Below are 21,114 nucleotides of genomic sequence, written 5' to 3' on the forward strand. Positions count from 1 at the left end.
CATGTAAAGATACGACTAAATTTGAAAACTTGAAACAGAGTGAATGTAGGAAAAGGGGAATCTTACAGATACAGTGATTTGTTTTGACCAACCATTTATCCCATATGGTGATTTTTCCGGTTACTGTCTACAGAAAATGCATTTTGTAATTTCCTCTGTCACCTGAACCTGTCACAGCTGGATCAGAGAGTATATCATGTATAACCAAAGTATGAACAGACCAATATATCAGCTGAATATCGATACTGGATTACATCTGGCTTGCTGACTGTTTATGTCACCCTGTTTAAACAGAATAACATTTACTGAAGTGGACGATATTTAAGAACTTAATTCTTAAAGAGTAGAGTTTGAAAAAAAAAAATGCTCAAACAAGCACTTTCAAAATTAAAAAGTGACAGCATACCTTTCATATGATCTAACCACCTCTATCATATGCATGTTTGAAAGCTGAAACCCAAACCAAACTGTTCTAAAGCACAAAAAACAGATCAAACTTTCAGATCACCAATAATTACATCTCTTTGGAATCTGGCCTAGCTGTGTGTCGGGCCTATGCATAACTTCATAGACCATCACCTACAAGTTGTAGGTGTTTGCTGTCACCAGGGGGCAGCATCCAAAACATGTGGAACAACTAGTCTGTTGCCTGTACTGCTGTTGGTCCTCCAATCAACCATGGAGAAGACATTAGTTACAACATATAATGAGATGAAGTGAGATTTGCAGCCACGGTCCGTTCTCACACTTCAGTGTTTGCGTTTCTCCCTCTACCTCATGAACTCTGATATGTTTTACTGGGCTATAAACCATCACTGCTGGTTTTCTGGAGGACTGCACACCACCATGTCTGAGTAGGATGCATACCAAGACCCTTGGATAACACCTACACCAATAAACCCAGTGCATCCTGCTTAAATAGGTGGAGTTTTGCTTTTGAAACTAGGATGTATTCCATCACAGTGAAGTTCAAGGTTGGTCAGAAAGAAAATACTCGTCAAGAAAAGCAAAAATGTGGCTTTTCATCTTTAAAACCTATGAAAATCTAGCTCTGTGTTTTACTTCTAAAGTTATGAGGAATCACACATGCTGGAAAAATTTAAGTTTGACTAACCCTGAGCTTGAAGCTAAACGAGATAGTGATCTGAAACAGAGGCTTTGTTAATGGAGCTGAAGGACAACAGGTGGGGGTGACTTTTGGGGAGCTGGCTCTATCTTTAGACAGACTGGAAAATGGTGTGCGTGTATGTGTTTGTGTGTGTGAGCGAGCGAGCGAGAGAGAATCTGTATGCGTGTGTAGGAAATGAGGGCGCATGGGGGCACCTGCTGTTTAGGCACAACCTCAAAGGGATTCCAATGATGACAGCTTTGTGACAGGAAAATAGGTTGGTTGCTGCGGGATACAAATGCATATATATACACACACACACACACACACACAACCAACTGCACATTTAAAACACACACGGACACGTGCACATACCTTGCAATGGACTCGTTTGCTTGTACGGCTGAGACGGGGGATTCGAGCAGTTCTCTCTTCATGTAAAAATCTGTGGAGGAAACGTGCACACACACACACACACACACACACACACACACAATGTAAGCTATTGTTTTGTTACATTACATTCCTCGATAATACACCAGTATCTAATCCAAGTCAGCATATGAAAGAAGGAAATCAGACAAAAACCTGTCTTGACATCAGAGCCGAAGTACACGAGCGCACCAGGAAACAGGTCGGCCTGCAGACACACAGAGGAGCAGAGCAGGAGTGAACGGAAGCTTCTAAAAATGTCTGGCACACATTACAATTTCTGCAAAACACGAAAGAATCCAAACAAAACCACCTCCCGCTACACGCAAACCGAGAGCTGCCGCCACATCCAAGTCAAAGTCAGGTTCATTTTTGGGGATGATTCATCGCTCGGGGGACCTGAACCAGCAACCGTTGGTTCTTTGAAGCAGACCACAAATTGAGCACCAATCAAATGGTTAGTGAAAACACTTTCACCCCTGAAGCACCACATTCCTCTCCAGTGATAGTCTTAATGGGTATAATGGGCCAGTTGCAGCCAGAAATTATCAACCGTACAATTATGAGGTGGAAATGCAGACAGACAGGCAGGCAGGGCACACGTCTGTCAGACTAAGAGAAAGGAAAGACAACATCTGCTGCACAGGAGCTTCAGCGAGTGGTCATCATCGCCGCAATGTCTGCAGGTGTAAATAAGTCTGAGCTGAATTTAAGACTAGATTAGTCTAAAAAAAAATGAGGATAGCAGCTGAAAGCAGGAAAAAACTTAAAGAGCTCAGTCAAAAATAATTCTAAATGTAATGCAATAATCAGGGTATTAAGTAAAAATCTAAAAAGATGAGGTGTAGGAGGTGAAAAAAAAAGGAGACCTCAGCACACTAGTGCTGCTGCGTCGTGAGGATTTCTAGGCACCAGCTTTTAAAACCAAGATTAATCTTTATCATTAAGCCATTCGTTGTTACACTCACATCTTCCTGAGGCCATCGAGCAGGCTGGCCAACAAGGCCTTCTTCAATATAATCATCATCAGGGTTTTTCATCAGTGTGTCGTAAACCTCGAGGCCAAACGATCTAAACTGACCCACGCCTGGCTTGAGAATTTGTGCCTCTTTGTATTTGTATTGTTTTTTAGGCATGAGTTAAAGCTAGCTAATGTTACCTACTCTTACGAAACCTCAGTGTGTAGAAATAGTGGTGGTGGGTTCTGGAAATTCTTTTAATTAAAACGTTTACGACCCATCCGAGCTGAATTTAAGACGATTCACGACTTCAAAAGGCCTTTTATTGGTAAGTGTGTATGTAAGACATTAAAACAAAATTAAAAACACTAAAGTCCTAAAGATGTTTCTGCTGCTTTCCCTCTTCCTTCATCTAGTTAACAGATCCTCTTACGACACACTGATGAGCAGCAGACGCTCCGCTCCAGGAATCCTGAAAGAACTGATCCGTTTATCACAGACACATACGTGCAGAGCTGTGAGAAAGTGACATGTGCCTCCTAAAGAGCTTTATTACCACGTAAACAAATGCCCTGAAAAAGAGAGGTTCAATAGCTTCCTTCAGTCTCACAGATGAAACTTCATAAACATTTTCTGACTCATAAGCAGGTGACAGAGACCATCAGCAACCAAAACCATTCCTAAAAATCTTTTTAGATTTATATGTGACAACCAAGAACACTAAAATACAACACTTAGAGCATCTTTTCACATAAATTACACAGTCTAAGCACCGCAGCGTTTTAAAATCCACTTTCTGAATCCCGACTTTCAACAGTTCTTACCAATACTACTAAAATCTCTAATAATCATCCTTTAAATGATCTCAAAACTCGCATCAACAATGTATATTGATCAGAAGCAAAATTTAAAAAAGGAGGTGGAAATGCTGTTTACCCCCGTTATAAACCCCTCCAGACTTTTCCATCCAAACAGCTGGTGTGAAGGCTCCCAAAGTGCAGCAAGAAAATATCCTCTATATCTTCTATTGCTCAATTTTGTTGAGCATGTGTGACTTGCTGATCAGTTTCCTGATCTTAGCCGACAGAAGTGACACCTGGTGTTGTCTTCCAACCGTACCACATTCAAAGACACTTTCTTCCTCATTCGGATCCTCGGCCTGAACTTCAGCGGGTCGTCGTTTTGACCACGTCTACCTGCTTGAATGTGCTGAGATGCTGCTATTTGATTGATCGATTAGATATTCGTGTTAAAAAGCAAAGTTAACTGCTGTATTTAAGATGTGTCTGCTGAATATATGTTTGCTACAGCTTGTGAATATAAGTAACTGCACTTCTTGTCACTCTCGACAACCTGCTTTTATCCTTGTGAGGACTGTACTTTGTCCTGGATCCAAAATGACTTAAATCATGTAGAGACTGGGCTCTGTTCAGTTCCTCCCAACAGGTAACGGTTTCCTACATGTGCCTGAAGAACTTCATGGTAGAGGTCATCTCTGTCCACATAAACTGCATATGTGCAAAGACATAATAAGACAGAAACCAGACATTTAAAAAAAATCTGGACCAAAACTCTTCAGAAGAATTCTGCAACAGTAAGAAATGACTAACGTTGAAGGGGAAAAAAGCTTTTTTTAAAAAGTTTGTGTCAAAATTGTTGATTGGGGATTCCCTATAATGCAGTCTTAATGTCCCGATAATCAGCGTAATTGCAGTTGATGAAGATGACAGCTCAAACTAAGATTGCTGCTGAGCTGCTAGGAGGACAAATATCTTTTTTCTTTTTTAGAGGAATGAGGCTCTTCAGACACTCTAATCAGCAGTTAAAATATACATTAGACGCAGCAATGATGCCATAAAACATTTTGCATATAACTTTCCCTCCAGACTCTTAGATAATCAGCAGCGTAAAATAAAGGCTGTAGCTGGGGTCTGGCGGGTTCACCCAACACCACAGGCCGTCTTACACACACACTGTCCTTTCTCTGGTTGCTAAATTGGGACACACTGGCCTAATTGCTATTATTACAGCCCTGTGAGCAGGAAACAATGTGTTACAGTGAAACAACAGGCATTCCTGCAATCCTGCTCCGTCTGGCAGCAGCAGCAACATTTCCATTCGGGAAAAAGACGAGGCCAACGAGAAGAGACCAGTGTATGTGGGAGGGAGAGGGTGAGTGTGTTTAAATTTAAAAAAAAAAAAAAAAAGAAGAAGAGAGGAATGGAGAGAGAAAAGGAAAAAGAGGCAGAACGGATCCTGATGGAAGACAGAGGGGGAGACGGATGAGGGAGGGGATGACTGGTATCAAAGGACTTCTGGGTTGGGAAACATTCCTTTCCTGACATGACACAAAGTGATTAAAGTGTGTGTGTGTGTGTGTGTGCCAACGTCTATGTGACATGACAAAAAAAGATTAAAGATTCTTTAAATGTGTGTGTCGAAGATTGATGTATAGACAGGGAAGCGGAGCCAGACAGAGTGTGCATATGGGAGAAATGACACCAAGGAGGATTAAAGATTTTGTTTTTGTGCACTTTAACGCTTTTAAGTCCCTAATGGATAGAGACATGGGGTTGAGAGAGGAGGGGTGAGGCACAGGAGAGGGCCGGAGAGAGGGACCATGTGGGTGCTGGAGTTGGAGGAGGAAAGAAAAGAAGAAGAAAAAAAAGGAAAAGAAAGCCAGAGTTGGGGTACAGGAGAGGGACGAGTACTGAAAAAAAACAGACGGGGAGAGTTCAGAAGGGGATGAAAAGATGAAAAACAAAGAATGACATCAGAACATCAGACGTGATTCAGAGCGATCGTGACACCAAAGGGGTATGAACACACCAACGCAGCCATATTTCAAAGTGCACTTTTGAGGATTGTTATCTTTTATAGCAGTCCCTTAGAGGAGCTGAATCTTGCTCATCATCACAACACGATATCACTTCAAAAATCACTTCAAACATCCGCCTCTTCCTCCACTTCTTCTGTGCGCTTCAGGTTGAATCAAAGTGTCAAGTGAAAGAACGAAAGGCGCCGATGACAAAAATGTTTGCCAAAATAAAGTGTCTAAAAATACAAGAACCAGCAGTGCGCGGGAGTGTCGAGGTGATCAAGCATATGTATCTCTTCACATTTTGAATAAACTCAAAGGCTACAAAGCATCAAAGCTGCCCGTTGCTCTGCATGTGTGTGAGCGCTGGTGTGTTTGTGTGTGTGTGTCGAGATCAAAGCAAGGCCTGTATTAACCCCATGTGCCAGTCTGGGAAAAATCAAGCCCAGCTGGGGTCAAGGACAGTGGAGAGGGGGGAACAAGTGCGAGCAGAAGTGAGGGAAGAAGGGAGAACGGGAATGTAGCGAGGCTTTGAAGAGCAGAGGAAGACCAGCTGATATATTTTATGTCCATGTTGAGGGAAAGGAAAAAAAAAAAAAAGGTTTTGTAGTTGTTTTCTGCAGTTTCACAGTGATGAAGTTTATTATTACTTATTATTATTACTTAGAAGCTCTATCAAGGTAATCGAAGGACAGTGTGAGGAGTCGTACCTGGAAAAGTGTAGCTGAAGGGTCATCCAGAATAGTTTTTGGAGGGGTAATGACTGAAAAAGGAATAAGAAAAATGGTCAAAATGATCAACTGTGAATAAAAGTCTATAATACAACATATACATGAACACAGGAAAGTTAATGCTGACAAATGAATGAAAAACAAATGGACGCGGCACAGAGACTTAAGATTTTACAAAACAACAGGAGCAACTTTTAACTAAAAAAAAAAAAAAAAGATGCTTTAAAAAAAAAAATAAATCAAATTCACATTTGATCTGTAATCTGGAAACATGGCAGAAAAACTGATACAGTTTCAAAGCTTTGTGTGTAGGCAGCACATATCAAGGCTAAAACTGGTTGTTCCTGCTCCTGTCATTTTTACAAGTGGAGTTAAATTTAAAAAAAACAAAACAATGGTAAAAATGAAAGCAGGTGATATTGCTGATAATTTTAAGGTTGATCATTTTGGGATGAGGTGAAACTGGAGATTAAAACCATGGGTGTGTCGCCAACAAATCTCCAACGACTGTGTGATGTTATGTCGATATGGACCAAAAATCAAAAATGTTTCCAGCATCTCTCTGAATATCTGTGCCACGAAGAACGGAGGCACCTCTGAAGGCAAAAGGGGTTCGACTCAGTACAAGGTCTACCTAATAAAATGTCTCTTAAATGCTTACTCTATTAGGAAAAAAAAAAAAAAAAAAAGGTTTTGCTTTGGATAGCTGTCACCAAACCTCACTTTCAGTAACCTCATACATCTTAAACTCGCTCAAATGTACCTGCACATAGTTTAAATAAAAAAAGTGACATTATCAGTAAAATCTAACTGAAGAAAATCCAAATCCAGGCAATTCAAATGAAAACAATTCAAACTGATAATTTGGATCCAAAACGTTTGTAGAAAATTCCTCCTTTTTCAGGCTCATAGAAAAGTTGGCCTCATTGCATGTAGATCTCTAGAAATTTTGAGTTTATCAGCATTTTTTGCAGTTTTGGTCAAAATTCTAAGTGTTAATTTTGCATTTATTTGACACTAGAGGAGGTTGGATTAAGCCAGTCATCAGATTTGAGGTTTTTCAGGTGATTTCAATGTGCTTGTAATTATGATCAGAACTATTATCCTATCTGATTTGGAATAAACCAGAAGCAGAAACTGATGCTGTAACATGGTCAGACCTTCACAGGATGAAGATGACGATTCGGGGAAATGTAACGATACTTACACAGGTAGAAACTGAGCTGAGGGTCCTCCAAGTGACTCCTTACAAAGTGCCTCAGAGCATCAACTGGACACAAGACACAAACAAGGACACAGATTACCAGCTGAAGCACAAACTGGGCTATGTGCAGCTACATCGGTCTCTGTGTGGACTGTAATTCATTTGTCAGAAGGAATTTCCCTGCAATCTGTTGTTCTGCTGGTTGTCGTGTTGCTTTCGGGCTGAGGTGCATCTCATCGCTGGAATTACAGACCTGTCTCATTCTTTCAGTCTGTCACTGTGGTGTGGCTACAGTCGTAAATGTGGTGAGGGAGCCGCAAGTAGCTTTCACATTGCAGCCATACCTGTGGCTAGCCAGCTGAAATGAACACTCTCCATACTGCATGCGCGCACACACATGGAGGCACACACAAACACACACCTGTCTCTAGAGGCCTGAAGAAGCCCTGTAGAACATATCTGTCTGGAAACTGGACCCTCAGGACCACCTGGAGAGGCAGAGTGGGCTATTTATAGTCTGTATGTTTTAAACGTACATATATTAAAATGTTATTATGTGTACGAGCTTACTTTGGGATATCTATCCATCTTCTCCTTTATCTGTGATTCTCTCAGAGATTTAGTCATAAGCGGAGCCTCCTCCAAAAACTTCCTGAGGAATGAGGGACAGAGAGAGAGACACACAGAGTTACAATGAAATGAGCTGAGAAATAAAAAGCAGGTTGTTTAACCCACAATGAGTAAGATGTGCAAAGAAAACAAAGAATCACTGTTTCTTTCCTACCCCTACTCGTGTGTGGCCGTGTGTGTGTGTGTGCGTGTTACAGGCAAATTGCTTTGGTCGGCTTAATTCCACCCTTGGTAATTGCAGTCATTGACATGGCAGTAGCCATGAGGCAGCCATGTCAGTGCAGACAGAGATTAAAGGATGCGAGCGGTGAGGTCTCAACCTGACGGTGTTTGGTCGATGGCTGGAAGATAAACGTCTACACGAAACAGAACTACTAATTGCTCCCAGCGTGCCATATTTAGAAGCTTTTGTAGTGTTTGTGTGTTGTCTTATAAATGAGAACATGTTTGCAAACACACACGATGTCTCAAAAGCTGTGGTCTGCTGACGCCACATCCAGAGATTGCAGAATAAACTTGAACGCATCTGTTTTGAAGAAGCGCTCGTAAATAACTAAAAACTTCAAACTGGTCATAAATTTTAAAAAATAAACAAGTAAAAATACAGAAATGCACACAGTGATGCCCAGCATTCTCCCTGCCTATGGCCTCTCATCACTGCTAGGCTATTTTTGCAATTAAGGGTTATACATGGACAAAACACCGCAGGACCGAATGCCGAACTGACTAATTATCTGTTCCAAACAGCGCAGAAACACATCGGATCCAGACGTGTTTCTGCAGCAACAAGGTATTTGTGCTAAATACTGCACCCAGTCACTCAACCATTTCCTCCTTCCCCACCTCTCGCTCTTCAGCTGGGCAAAGCGCTTCCGCACATCATCCACGGTCACTTCAAAGAACTCGTCGGGCAGATCCCCGTAGTCCTCAGACTGATGGGATGTGGAGTCCAGGTGGTAGATGAGAGGCTCCCTCTCCACTGGCTGCAGACAGAGGGAGATATAAGAGTGTCCGTAACAATATTTGGATCTCAAGTGTCCAAATTTTAGCTTTATCTATCACAGCAGAAGTCTTGTTTTCGGCCACGGTAGAATTTTGCCCTTCCCTGAGCCTGGTTCTGTTGAACATCTCTTCCTGTTAAAAGAAAGTTCTTCTTCCCCACCATCGCCAAATGCTGCTCCTCCTAAGTGATCGTCTGAGTTTTCTCTTAAATGTATTCAGAATTTACTGCACAACATTGCATAAATTTTAATGTGCCTTGAATTTAAAGGTTTCTTTAGACAAACTGAATACAGCTGCCTGGGGCTCAGGAGGTAGAGAGGGTCATCTACCAATCAGAAGGTTAGCGGTTCGATCCCCTGCTTCTCCACATGGTGAAGAGCACGTGGGCATTGGACGGTATGTATGAAAGCTGACAACCACTGACCAATAAACATCTACAAACAATTTCTGTACACCAGTGATGCTCCCCCCCCACAAAGAGCCAGACCACAGCTGAACCAGGAAACTTCTAAACTATTTGTATTGCACAGAGTTTCACAACAGTTTGAGCCCCTTTTAATCATCATCATCATCATCATCCCAATCTACTGTGGTAAAGATGTAAGTTTACCAGCATGTATTTTGTTCAGTGTTCTGGTTAAATGAGGCTGAGATGTCGACTCTGTCAGGACTCTGCATTGAGGTATAATGATGTGAAACTGGATGTATGCATTGTAGTGTAACATAAACCTTATTTTGAGGTAAAGCCTGTAGCTTCTTATAAATCAAATGCAGGTTTTAGTCCTAGTGGCCACTAAAATTACTCTTGGCTTTCTCCACAATCATTCAGATAAGAGTTTCAAAATAAAATAAAACAGCTTCTGGGTGTCTAGACTTAAACGTACAGTTCGTTTACCCTGGTCTGAATCATTTGATAAGATTGTAAATTCAAACTCAAACCAAGGGAACTCCAAGCAAACCAAAATGCATCACTACAAACCACGTGGGGATATTAGCCCATTTATTGGCCAAATGGGTTTGGGGAGCAACAAAAGTAAATATAGGAAGAAGGTGCTCCCTTCTGGACCAGTGGGGAAGATTAATAATTTACGTTGATTTCACGGCTAGTTGCTAACCTTGGCACATCTATAGTGTCTTGCTGCATTTCAGAGTAGCAAGCATAGATTGGTACGGTAGGTTTCTCAAAGGGTCTCGGTGTGGGTGATTTACTGTGTTCAATCCTGCACAAACGAACTACACAAAGCTGGAAAACCAAACAGAGTTCAATTTAAACTGACTAAACACTGCAGATATGAAAACACTGTTAATTTATGAAGGAGTTGGAAATCCACAAGCAGAGAAATTGGTCATCTGAAATAAAGAGGTTACAGAACAAACTCACCTCTAAGAACTCCTCCGCATCACCCATACTATCATGCTGCACCTTGGTAGTGGTTTTACACTGAAAGGAACAGAAAAGGTCCAGTTTCACCAATTACTGATCAGATCAGGACTGTAAACATTCACCAATTACTGATCAGATCAGGACTGTAAACATTCAATCTAAAAAGGACAATTCTTGAAGCCCACAAAAAAAAAGCCCTTAATAAGCAAAATAGGTAATCGGATTTGAGGTGGTAAGTTTTCATAAATGTGCAAACACATGGCTTTAACAGAAAACATCAATATGAGCTTCAGATTTCTCAGCTTTTATCTTTCATTGTCTTTATATTTTTGTGAGCTTGTGGTTTATGTTGAAAACTGGTTAATGGCAGCATAAGGGCCAAGAAGACACACTAGCTAATAACAAAAAATATCTAGTGCATACACCTGGCAGGCCGAGTAAACTCAGGGTTTGGCTGACCTTTGTGCTTGAACCGTGGTTGGATTTGGCTTTCTTGGCTTTGGGTGACTCAACAGCAGCGGTCAGCGCTGACAGAGATGAGGATGATGATGAAGAGAGGGAACGTGCAACTCCTCCAGCTGGACCGCCGAGGCGCTGACCACCTCCGGAGAAAGGAATGAAAGGAGCTGAAGAAGTAGGAGATGATGGGTGGCAGTTTAGTCCTGACGGCCCCGCTTTTTCACCATCGTCCTCTGGTGTTTGACTTCCTGTGGGAGGGTCTTTAGGTCCAACGGCATCCTGGAGGTTTGGAGCGTCTTCTTGTTGAATGGGTAGTGTGATTGTAGAAGTGGCAGAAGATGGCAGAGTTGGGGTTTCCGCCGGCTTATCTGGGCTTGGCATATCTGTTGCTGACATTTCTGGAACCGATGGAGCGGGATCCGGCTGCGGGGATGAACTGGGTGTGGTTTCCATGGCAATGGGCGTAGTTGGCATAGCGGGTGTATCCATTTCAGCTTTTTCTTCTGGGTTTTTTTCCTTTTTGAGTAAAAACCTTAAACATAAATCATAAATACAGGGTTTTAATACAGGGTGATTTTTTTATTTTTATTTTTTAAAAAAAGGTTAAATGTAGTTCTTTCCCATCCATCCATCCATCCATCCATTCGCTTCCGCTTGTCCTTTTCAGGGTCGCGGGGGGCGCTGGAGCCTATCCCAGCTGTCATAGGGCGAGAGGCGGGGTACACCCTGGACAGGTCGCCAGTCTGTCGCAGGGCCAACACACAGGGACAGACAACCATTCGCACTCACGTTCATTCGCACATTCACACCTAGTGACAATTTGGATTATCCAATTAACCTATCCCCACAAGCTGCATGTCTTTGGACGGTGGGAGGAAGCCGGAGTACCCGGAGAGAACCCACGCAAGCACGGGGAGAACATGCAAACTCCACACAGAAAGACCCCGGCCTGATGTTGGAATTGAACTCAGGACCTTCTTGCTGTGCGGCAACAGTGCTAACCACCGTGCCACCGTGCTGCCCGTAGTTCTTTCCCCTTCAACATAATCTCCTTGGTTCCACTATGGACCAAACCTAAAGCTCCTACTACATTTGAATTACTCCCATTCTGTAATGGGAGAATGGGAGTAATTCGATTTCCCCATAGACCTCAAAACTCCCACCAGTATCGACTTTTGTGTTAGGGTTAGCTATTCATCGCTGCTGATTGATATTTCTTTGTCTATGAGCCAGAGAACAAAAAGCAGTTTGCAGTGTCCACATAAGGTGCACTGGGCATGTAGTTGTCTTATGCCGAGATGTCAGTGTGCTCTCAGGCCATCTTTTTTAAATTTTACATTTAAAGTGTTTGCATCCGTAAATAAGTCCACGTCTGTACAAGTGACATCAATTACATCATCAGATAATGAATGTTTGGCTTAGTGTGGACATCCACAAGCCTTTTTTGTGACTGCACCGACGGATCTGTGGTGTAACTATACTATAACGTTCCAACAACAAATTTGCCCATTAGGGAGACTTGTGATAGAATGTGTTATAACGGAAACAACTAGTGACTGATAGCATCGCCAACCAAGTACAGACTTTGCTATACTGTGTTGGGCACCACTGATTTGTGAAGATATCTACTGGAACATACTGAGGCATCTGACAGAAAATAGGGTGATTTGTGGCACGCACCATCTTGCACCTGCTCACAGTACACTGAAAACATTTGAGTTTTTTGGCCGAGACATTCAGGTAGCCCTATTTGACTGTCTAAGACATCTTCCTTTTCTTCAAACACAGAGAAGGAGATGTAGCACTGCCAGTGGTTTAGAAGGGACTTCTAGGGAGTGACCAAATGTAGCAGGTGGTGCTAAATCGGCAGATGCAGTTTATTGCTGCAAAAGGAGACCATCTTGAAGGACACTTTTCTGCTTGTCACAGCTGCAGTCATCTTGTAGACTCTCTATATATGATGTTTTAAATACATAATTAATAAAGTCACATCCACAAAATGCATGAAGCATGAAAACTAGCAGCTTACCTGACAATGGCACTTCCTCCGGTAAGACCTAGAGACTTCAAAGAGGCCTTCTTTAGTTCTTCTTCGCCACTCACCTGCACATCCACAGACACGCACATGTGGACAAGCAGCTGTGTTATCATAAAATTCACTTTCATCTCCTGAGAAAGGGAGAGTTAAAAGACCGCTGCATACCTCATCTCTCATGTAAACACACACAGGAGTGGATCCTGAGTCGGATAGCTCCAACACACTGGTGACGTTGAGATGACATGCACGCACACACAGAGACACACACACAGAGATTAAAAATTGCCCAAATGATTTTCATTTGCTTTAAACAAAACCCACAAGTGGTTTTCCTTGTTGAGGATAATAAGCTGGGTGATTTTACAATAAAACCTCATGCAATGCAGTGGCACACTATCAGCATGTGTAAACCATGTGTGCACAATCCCGTGTAGTACCTAATTGAACCATAAATGTTTTACTATTGTTCTCTTCAATTCTGAATATCAAAGCTTTCCTCTGTGCTTCATAACATTCCTTGAGCTTTTTACGTTGCCACGGAGCTAACATTCATTTCATGGAAGCATGACTTGCTTGGAAAAGTATCAACAAATGCAGTGATGTCATTTAATGGAGTGGAGATGAGGGCTGGACGGATGCGTGAGCACCTGGGACCGCACAGCTGGAACTACTGAGCAACAGCTGCATGTGTGTGCAGGCATGTGTGTTAGAATGAAGCTTAAACTTCAGTAGAGGAGTGGTGAGAAGAAGGAATGTTATCCTGGTGTGCTTTCATTGTGACAATCTTCACGCTATGGAAGATGGATGAAATGCAGTGTTGAGTCCATTAATCTCTTCGTGTAACACCATGACCAAAGTTTACTTTCTTTCGTGTCTACAGTTTCAGTTTTATTTTTCAATTCTTTTTTAAAAATATTACACTTACAAACCAGACTTTCCAATATAGTAAAAATCTTTCCAAGACATCGATGTACCGATCGAAATAGCGATACCGATCAAAGGATTACTCTTTTTACGCATTCCTCTGGTATTTTTTTTAGAACTGTATTTTTCAGACTATAAGGTGCACTTAAAATCATTTCATTTTTTTTCAAAAATCGACAGGGCGCCTTATAATCTGGTGCGACTTTTGTATGAATTCTGGTTGTGCTTACTGACCTCAAACTAATTTTATGTGGTACACGGTGCTCAAAAATCTGTCAAAAAATGTTTTAGTATCACTTTGGGAAGCTACGAAGTTGCAACGTCAGAGCATTACTGTAGTCAGGAGCCTCGCGGAGTAATCTGGGTCCGCTTCAGGTCCCAAAGTCAAACGAACACTGCGGCATCACTGAGAGTTAAAACTGTCTAAATTCATTCATCTTTAATAAAATGATCAGTGTTGCTGCTTTACCAGGTGAAACAATTAAGTTTAACATCCAGGCATCCATGAAAACAGTTTTTTTTTTTTTTTAATTTAACAGAGTTAGAAGTTAGCAGGAAGTTAGCTCGCTAGCTTCCACGTAAACATGATATAGCATGTTCTGACAGAGATTTCCAAAAAAATTAAAAACATACAACTATGCTATAACTTCCAACATAAATGAAGACACCTTATGTATGAAAACCGACTCGTTCATCGACAGTGTGTTTTATAATCCGGTGTGCCTTGTGGTCAGTAAAATATGGTACATTTTTACATCATCTAGTAATTCTTTTTCTATGAGTTCATCATGTAGCTCTACTTGTAGTTCCTCTATATCTTTTTTTTTTCACTCTACCAGTAATTCTTTTATTTCTTTGTATTCTAATTTCTTCTATTCTTTCTTGTTCTTGTACTAGTTCTTTGTCTTCTAATTCTAGTACTTATAATTCTTCTATTTAAGTTCTGCCAGCTTCTTCTTCTACTACTTGCTCCTCTTTCAAGTCTTCTAGTTGTTCCTGTTGTTCTAGTACTTCTTCTGATACATATTCTTGTCTTTTTCCCTAACTCTTCTCGCAGCCCTTTCAGTCTTTTCTTCTTACAGTAATTCTTTTAGTTCTTCTCATCCTTGATCTTTTATTTCTTCTTGTTGTAGTTTCTTGCCTTCTAAATCTGATATGTGTTCTGCAACAAGTTTACCATATTCTTGCAGTTCCTCCTATTCTAAGTCTTCTTTTTGTGCAATTTTTCACTCATGAGAATACACACTTAAAGTATGGATCAATATCTAGCCCTTTCCAAAACAAACAAACACACAACCACGTGAAGTGAACAGGGGTGAAAAGGGAGGCCCTGTATGCTAGAAATTCTCACAGTAACTAACAACATAAAAATCTATTTAGTCGGCATTCAACACAATTTAATTTACTTTTGAGGCCTTTTAACGGTTGTTGTTTTTTTACAAAGACACACAGATTCTGCCCCTGTACAAATGTTCATGCACACACCTGATTTCTGGAAAATGTGTGAGCACTTCCCACAGAGTCTGTCCACAGGAGAACGAACCCTGGAGCCGAGAGCCGTCCTCCATCTGTAGTGCAATCCGCACCTGACACGTATGAAACCACAGGAACACAGATTAAGCATAAAGACCAAAGGCGCTCTTTAACCATTAACCAAATAAAAACAATAATGGAAATAAAAAGCAGGTCTAAACTATCAACATGAGACAGTCCAAAGCTCTGGTTAGCATTTGTTTCATTTATTACGGTAAGTTGGATAGTGACAGATCCAACAAAGGGCACCAGCTGGATCTGAGTAAGACACTGCTTTTATGCCCCATAAATAAAAAAGAAAGACATCAACCAAAAAGTAGGCCCACTATGCCTTTCCTTATTTTCTATTATCTTACAGTGGAGGATGAACATGTTAAACATGAACGAAGATTAAAATAAGTAGATCAGGATATATATATATAAGTAATGGATGTGAGCCCAGAGCACAAGATTCAAACTGCTCTAAATGCTCAGTTTGACCAAGTTTTTCCTACATTAGGATCCGCATGATGTCGGTGAAAGTGGACATCCTCAAGCACAGCAGTCCCAGCTAACTACAGTTTAGATCTTGTGTTTCCAGGCAGCAGCCAATCAGAAGAAAGTTGGCTTTAAATCAAATCAAATCAAATCACTTTTATTGTCACATCACATGTGCAGGCACACTGGCACAGCACATGCGAGTGAAATTCTTGTGTGCGAGCCCCACAAGCAACAGAGATGTGCAAACACAACAACACAAACGAGCAAAATACAAGAATGGCCAACCTGAAACTAATAAATATATGTACAATATATAATAGTGTATGCATTTCTGGATGTGTATACTAAATATTTTCCTACGTGTGTGTGTGTGGTGTGTGTGTGTATGCACATTTTTACAAATTAAATAGTTAAAAAAAAAATTTAAAAAAAAAATAAATAATAATAATAATAATAATAATAATAATAATAATAATAATAATAAAATATATAAAATATACAGAGTTGAATATGTGCAAAACAAGTGGCATTTATATACAGTGTGGAGTGCATAATGTTGAAGTTCCAGTAGTGAAGCTGAGGTGTCTATGACATGTTCAGCAGTCTGATGGCCTGATGGAAAAAGCTGTCTCTCAGTCTGCTGGTACGGGACCGGATGCTGCAGAACCTCCTTCCTGATGGAAGTAGTCTGAACAGTTTATGGCTGGGGTGACTGGAGTCCTTGATGATCCTCCCCGCTTTCCTCAGGCAGCGCTTCCTGTAGATGTCTTGGAGGGAGGGAAGCTCACCTCCAATTATCCGTTCAGAGCACCGCACTACTCGCTGGAGAGCTTTGCGGTTGTAGGCGGTGCTGTTGCCATACCAGGTGGTGATGCATCCAGTGAGGATGCTCTCAATGGCACAGTGATAGAAGGTCCTGAGGATGCGGGGGCTCATGCCGAATCTTTTCAGTCTCCTGAGAAAGAAGAGGCGCTGCTGCGCCTTCTTCACTGTTTTGTTTGTGTGTACTGACCACGTAAGATCCTCAGCCAGATGTACTCCAAGGAACCGGAAGCTGCTCACTCTCTCCACAGCAGCGCCGTTGATGGTGATGGGGGTGTGTACTTCTCTGCACCTCCGGAAGTCCACTATCAACTCCTTTGTCTTTGCGACGTTGAGGGTGAGATGGTTGTCTTGACACCAGTGGGTCAGGGCGCTGACCTCCTCCCTGTAAGCCGTCTCATCACTGTTGGTGATAAGACCCACCACTGTAGTGTCGTCCGCAAACTTCACAATGATGTTGGAGCTGTTAGTGGCTGTGCAGTCGTAGGTGTAGAGTGAGTACAGGAGAGGGCTCAGTACACACCCCTGTGGAGCACCAGTGTTCAGTGTGATGGGGGATGAGGTGATGCTGCCCAGTCTGACCACCTGGCGTCTGTCAGACAGGAAGCTAAGGATCCAGCTGCAGAGGGAGCTGCTCAGTCCTAGATCCTGCAGTTTCCTGTCCAGCTTCGAGGGAACGATGGTATTGAATGCTGAGCTGTAATCTACAAACAGCATCCTCACATACGTGTCTCTCTTCTCCAGGTGTGACAGGGCAGTGTGTAGTGTCAGGGCTATGGCATCATCAGTGGACCTGTTGTGGCGGTATGCGAACTGTAGAGGGTCCAGTGAGTCGGGTAGTGCAGAGCAGATGAAGTCCCTGACCAGCTTCTCGAAGCATTTGCTTACGATGGGGGTCAGGGCTACAGGTCGCACCTATAACAGCTCGTTTTGGATGGAGGATGAACAGAGCCTGCATCCAGCCCCAGGTTAAGATAAATAAGGATTATTTTGGACTATCCATCATGCATAGCTACTCTAACAGCCCAAGAATAAAACTAAGGAGGAGGAAATAAGCACAATGAGGCCCCTTTAAACACATAATTATCACAGTACGATTTTCTTTAAATTATTTACATAGATTTTTCTTTTGATAGAAGCTAAAAGTAATAAAATCTAAAGTACAAGCACTTCACGCTGTTGGACTCACAAACGCCGAAAAGGAAATGATTTTGAAAATCCCCCGCGGTGGTCATTTGTAAGTTCTTGGCTCATCAGTCTTGATACATTTAGCAGGAAGAAAATTCTTTGATAATCAAAGATGATTAAGCTGCACATGTGGGCCTACCTCAGCCTGAAAATAAGTAACATCAGACATGAGTGCAAGTCTCTGTTGCTCTTTCTCTGAGTCACTCTGCGAGTTGTTTACTCTGCAACGGTGTTGTTCGGCACAGAAAGCACGCTGCATATCAGCACACCGGGAGAGATGAAACGAGGGCTTTGGCTGTCAACGGTCAAACACGAAACACTCCCACAAACCAGTCTGCCCCAGAGGTGCCTGCATGTGTGCGTCTGTATAAAATCTGCCAGGTATCAACAGTCAACCATCCATCAAATGAACAAAAACAGCAGATCAAACCCAGCCGTGAATTTTACAGCATGGATTATGATGCCATGATGTCATAGGAAACTACAGCTCAGCTACAACAAAGTGTTTTGTTGGATAGGAATCAGAGAGAGCAGTGACAGAGAATTCAGGCATTTCCAGGTACGGACAATAAAGAAACCCACACACAGGGCTGACTGACCCACACATGAGGCTACTTAAGGCTATTCAAACATGATCATGAGTGGGACAAATAGCCCTAAGGGGACTCAAATTAATTTTATTTATTGAACAACATGCACACCACGCAAATAGCTTATGTGACCTTTCATAACAGAAGTCTACGCATTCACCTGTTATTTAAAAAACAAATGCGCCATTCAAGCTTAACTTAATTAAACCCCACATACATAAAACATGTAAAAAATAAAAGTCCTGGTGAGCTTCCTCTAATGGAAGGCTAAAATCTCTTTGCTGGGCACAAACACTTTTATATACAAGAAACACTCTGGTAAAGAAGTATGTTCTGAACATGTTTACCTTGGCCACTCACGGCTAAAAAGTCTGGCGAACTTTCATCGAGACAAAGTCACTTAAAATAAGTTAAGCAGATATTTTTTCACTCTGGTGTTTCAAATAACTCCCCACATAAATGACTGGAGGCATTTCAAAAAGGGATACCGAGTTGTGGTACTTCTATAAAAAAGGACTCTGACTATGCCGATCCTGGAAATGAGCTCTTGTTTAATAATTTTTTTTTATTAAGAGCATGTTTTGTGTTGCAATCAGACTTGAGGTAAAAAGAATTGTTTCCACATTTTTTCTGATTCATGCACACCATGAATCTGAGAAAAAGAAAAAAAAAAGTCTCCAAACACTGGATTTGGAGGGTTTCCTTCCTTTCTGACTCTCTCTAACACCCACATATACATAGATGCACCAAGGCTGCTTGCTTATAGGAAAAGTCGTAATCATGATAAATGTGGTCAATATTATAAAGTATGGACATTATTCACTAGATTAAGAGACACTGCGTAGATACTGGAGTTTAAAAAGTGTCTTTTTCTGGGCATTTTCTTCAACTATGAAAGATTCCTAGTTTGAGGTCAGGAGTAGACACAAACTCTTCTTTGGGGGAGCTCCAATTAAGTGCTCTTCTTTCACATGTTCACCATAAGAAACCTTAAAAGATTTACTTCCTTGATTAGATCTTTGTAGCCAAAAGTTGAACTATAGACACCCTGGTTGGGGTTAAACTAAAAGCTGAACTTTTAGGGAGAGTAAAAACACACCACTCTAAATGAAAGCTGTGCACTTGATTTAGAACAAGGAAACCAAACAAACAAACCAAAAAAGAAAACCCCAGGAGCAAAGAAGATAGTTACAATTATTTTGTTTTCGCAACAATTAGAGAGCAAAATCATAACTGACATTAAAATCTGACTAATCGTTGAGCCCCAAGTTGCACTTGGTTTGAACTGACCTGGCTGTCAGCTATAACTTGTTTCCTCGTACTCGTCACCATTTCCAGTTTGGCGTTGTTGGGCAGGTTTGCAAACCTCCATGGCCGCGTCAGGTCAACAATAGTCCTCTGAAACCTGCCAAAAATGTTAACAGTGGAGGAGAAAGCGAGCAATTAAATGTTTCATGTGGAGTAGCTGGACAGCTGTGAAGAATGATGTATGAGCCCGAGGACTAAATTTGATCAATGCATTACAAGCAGTTATCAAATTTTAATTTGATTTAATTTTTTTGACACATAATTTGTCTTGTTTCTTTTTTCCTGCAGTGACACCGATTTTTTAAATATAAGTAAACACGATCTGAAACCAAAACAGAGTTGCGTAATGTGTGAAAATCGCTTACAACATTTAACTAGCTTAACTTCTTTAACTACGTAAATATACGGATATTTCACACATTACTATCCCGCTACTGTGCAGTGCGATTGTTTGTGTATTAAAGTGTATTTGGATGTAATGAAAGGCTTTTAATCTCAAGGGACAAAAACTGATTTACAGCTACGTTCATTTGCTCACTTTAAACCGTGATCTTCTGGGTCAAATCCGTGCTTCTTGCAGACTTCCTCCAGCACCTGAAGGCGGAAAATGTTACAACACGAGTTATGCCACAAAATCTTCCAAATAATCTGATTTCATCCGCACGAAAACACAAACTGATCAGTCACTGGCTAACAACTGTTAGCCCAGCAAGCTAACTCGGAGGAAAGGAATTTAGTCCGATTCTGTAACCAAAGCGCGGAATTCAATAAGCCGTCCACCTAAGTAAAGATGAAACACTCCTCTATAAAAGTTCACCTGCAGTAACGGCGTGTTTGGAGCCACTTTAACTGTTTGCCTTCTCCCATTGGGAGTGAGAACCGTTACAGCTGTACCACTAGCAGCCATTGCGTGTCCTGACGTCACAGTGTTTGTTTGAATAAGCTTTATTGACTCTGTCGCAGCAACACTTAAAGGTGCAGTTCGTTCAACTTTTAAGATTTTCTTCGTCTCACCTTTATGAGCGTTATTACCAAGCAAAATAATGTAAATTATACAGACATTAAAAAAATTAAGAAGAAATAACCCACACAATGTTCTAGCGTCCCACTGCAATAGTCAAAGAGCACTTTAAGAGACATCTGCTAGTCTCTTAAAGTGCTACAGCATGACAAAAATACTAAGAACACAACTTGCACTATATATTCATTTACTCAGCCTTACTATAGTTTAGACTGGCTAGTAGTTTATTATCTTTTATTTTAAAAAACGTTACAGTGAAATATGTTAACACCAAATTCAGTTCGGTTTGGATTTATTCATACGGTGCATTTTTGTATTCAAAACAACCATTGTCTCAAAAAGAGCACAGAGACAGAAACATAACACATGCTATGGGAGAGAGTAGACACAATTTAATGCCATGCAGTAGTGGCATGTAAATGCATCAGGAGTGAAAAGAGTGGACTAGAGAAGAAATGGTCTATGCATTGTAAATAAAAATTT

General features: G+C 41.3%; 1 protein-coding gene across 2 annotated transcripts in view; it reads right to left on the reverse strand.

Annotated features, from left to right (window-relative positions):
* aspscr1 (ASPSCR1 tether for SLC2A4, UBX domain containing) overlaps positions 1-20,553 on the reverse strand; it is a 25,092-nt gene extending 4,539 nt beyond the window's left edge. Inside the window, exons 1-15 of one of the 2 annotated variants that reach the window (XM_086296618.1) lie at positions 20,428-20,553; positions 20,149-20,204; positions 19,593-19,707; positions 15,175-15,275; positions 12,931-12,988; positions 12,757-12,830; positions 10,728-11,259; positions 10,266-10,325; positions 8,726-8,865; positions 7,823-7,904; positions 7,674-7,740; positions 7,256-7,318; positions 6,028-6,080; positions 1,697-1,748; positions 1,484-1,553 (exon numbers count right to left, since the gene is read on the reverse strand). In XM_086296618.1, the coding sequence (XP_086152744.1) occupies positions 1,484-1,553; positions 1,697-1,748; positions 6,028-6,080; positions 7,256-7,318; positions 7,674-7,740; positions 7,823-7,904; positions 8,726-8,865; positions 10,266-10,325; positions 10,728-11,259; positions 12,757-12,830; positions 12,931-12,988; positions 15,175-15,275; positions 19,593-19,707; positions 20,149-20,204; positions 20,428-20,517 (1,613 nt within the window). In that variant the 5' untranslated portion in view covers positions 20,518-20,553. Of the gene's footprint in view, positions 1-1,483; positions 1,554-1,690; positions 1,749-3,852; positions 4,008-6,027; positions 6,081-7,255; positions 7,319-7,673; positions 7,741-7,822; positions 7,905-8,725; positions 8,866-10,265; positions 10,326-10,727; positions 11,260-12,756; positions 12,831-12,930; positions 12,989-15,174; positions 15,276-19,592; positions 19,708-20,148; positions 20,205-20,427 lie in introns of those variants that run through there. The other variant, XR_015129932.1, reaches the window with a different exon arrangement.
* Between the last annotated feature and the right edge of the window lie 561 nt (positions 20,554-21,114).

This window comes from Aulonocara sp. 'chitande type north' Nkhata Bay, linkage group LG6 (genome assembly GCF_057382095.1).
Source record: "Aulonocara sp. 'chitande type north' Nkhata Bay isolate Kocher_YH1m ecotype deep benthic linkage group LG6, A_spYH_male_GT1.1, whole genome shotgun sequence".
In the NCBI taxonomy this organism is placed as follows: domain Eukaryota; kingdom Metazoa; phylum Chordata; class Actinopteri; order Cichliformes; family Cichlidae; genus Aulonocara; species Aulonocara sp. 'chitande type north' Nkhata Bay.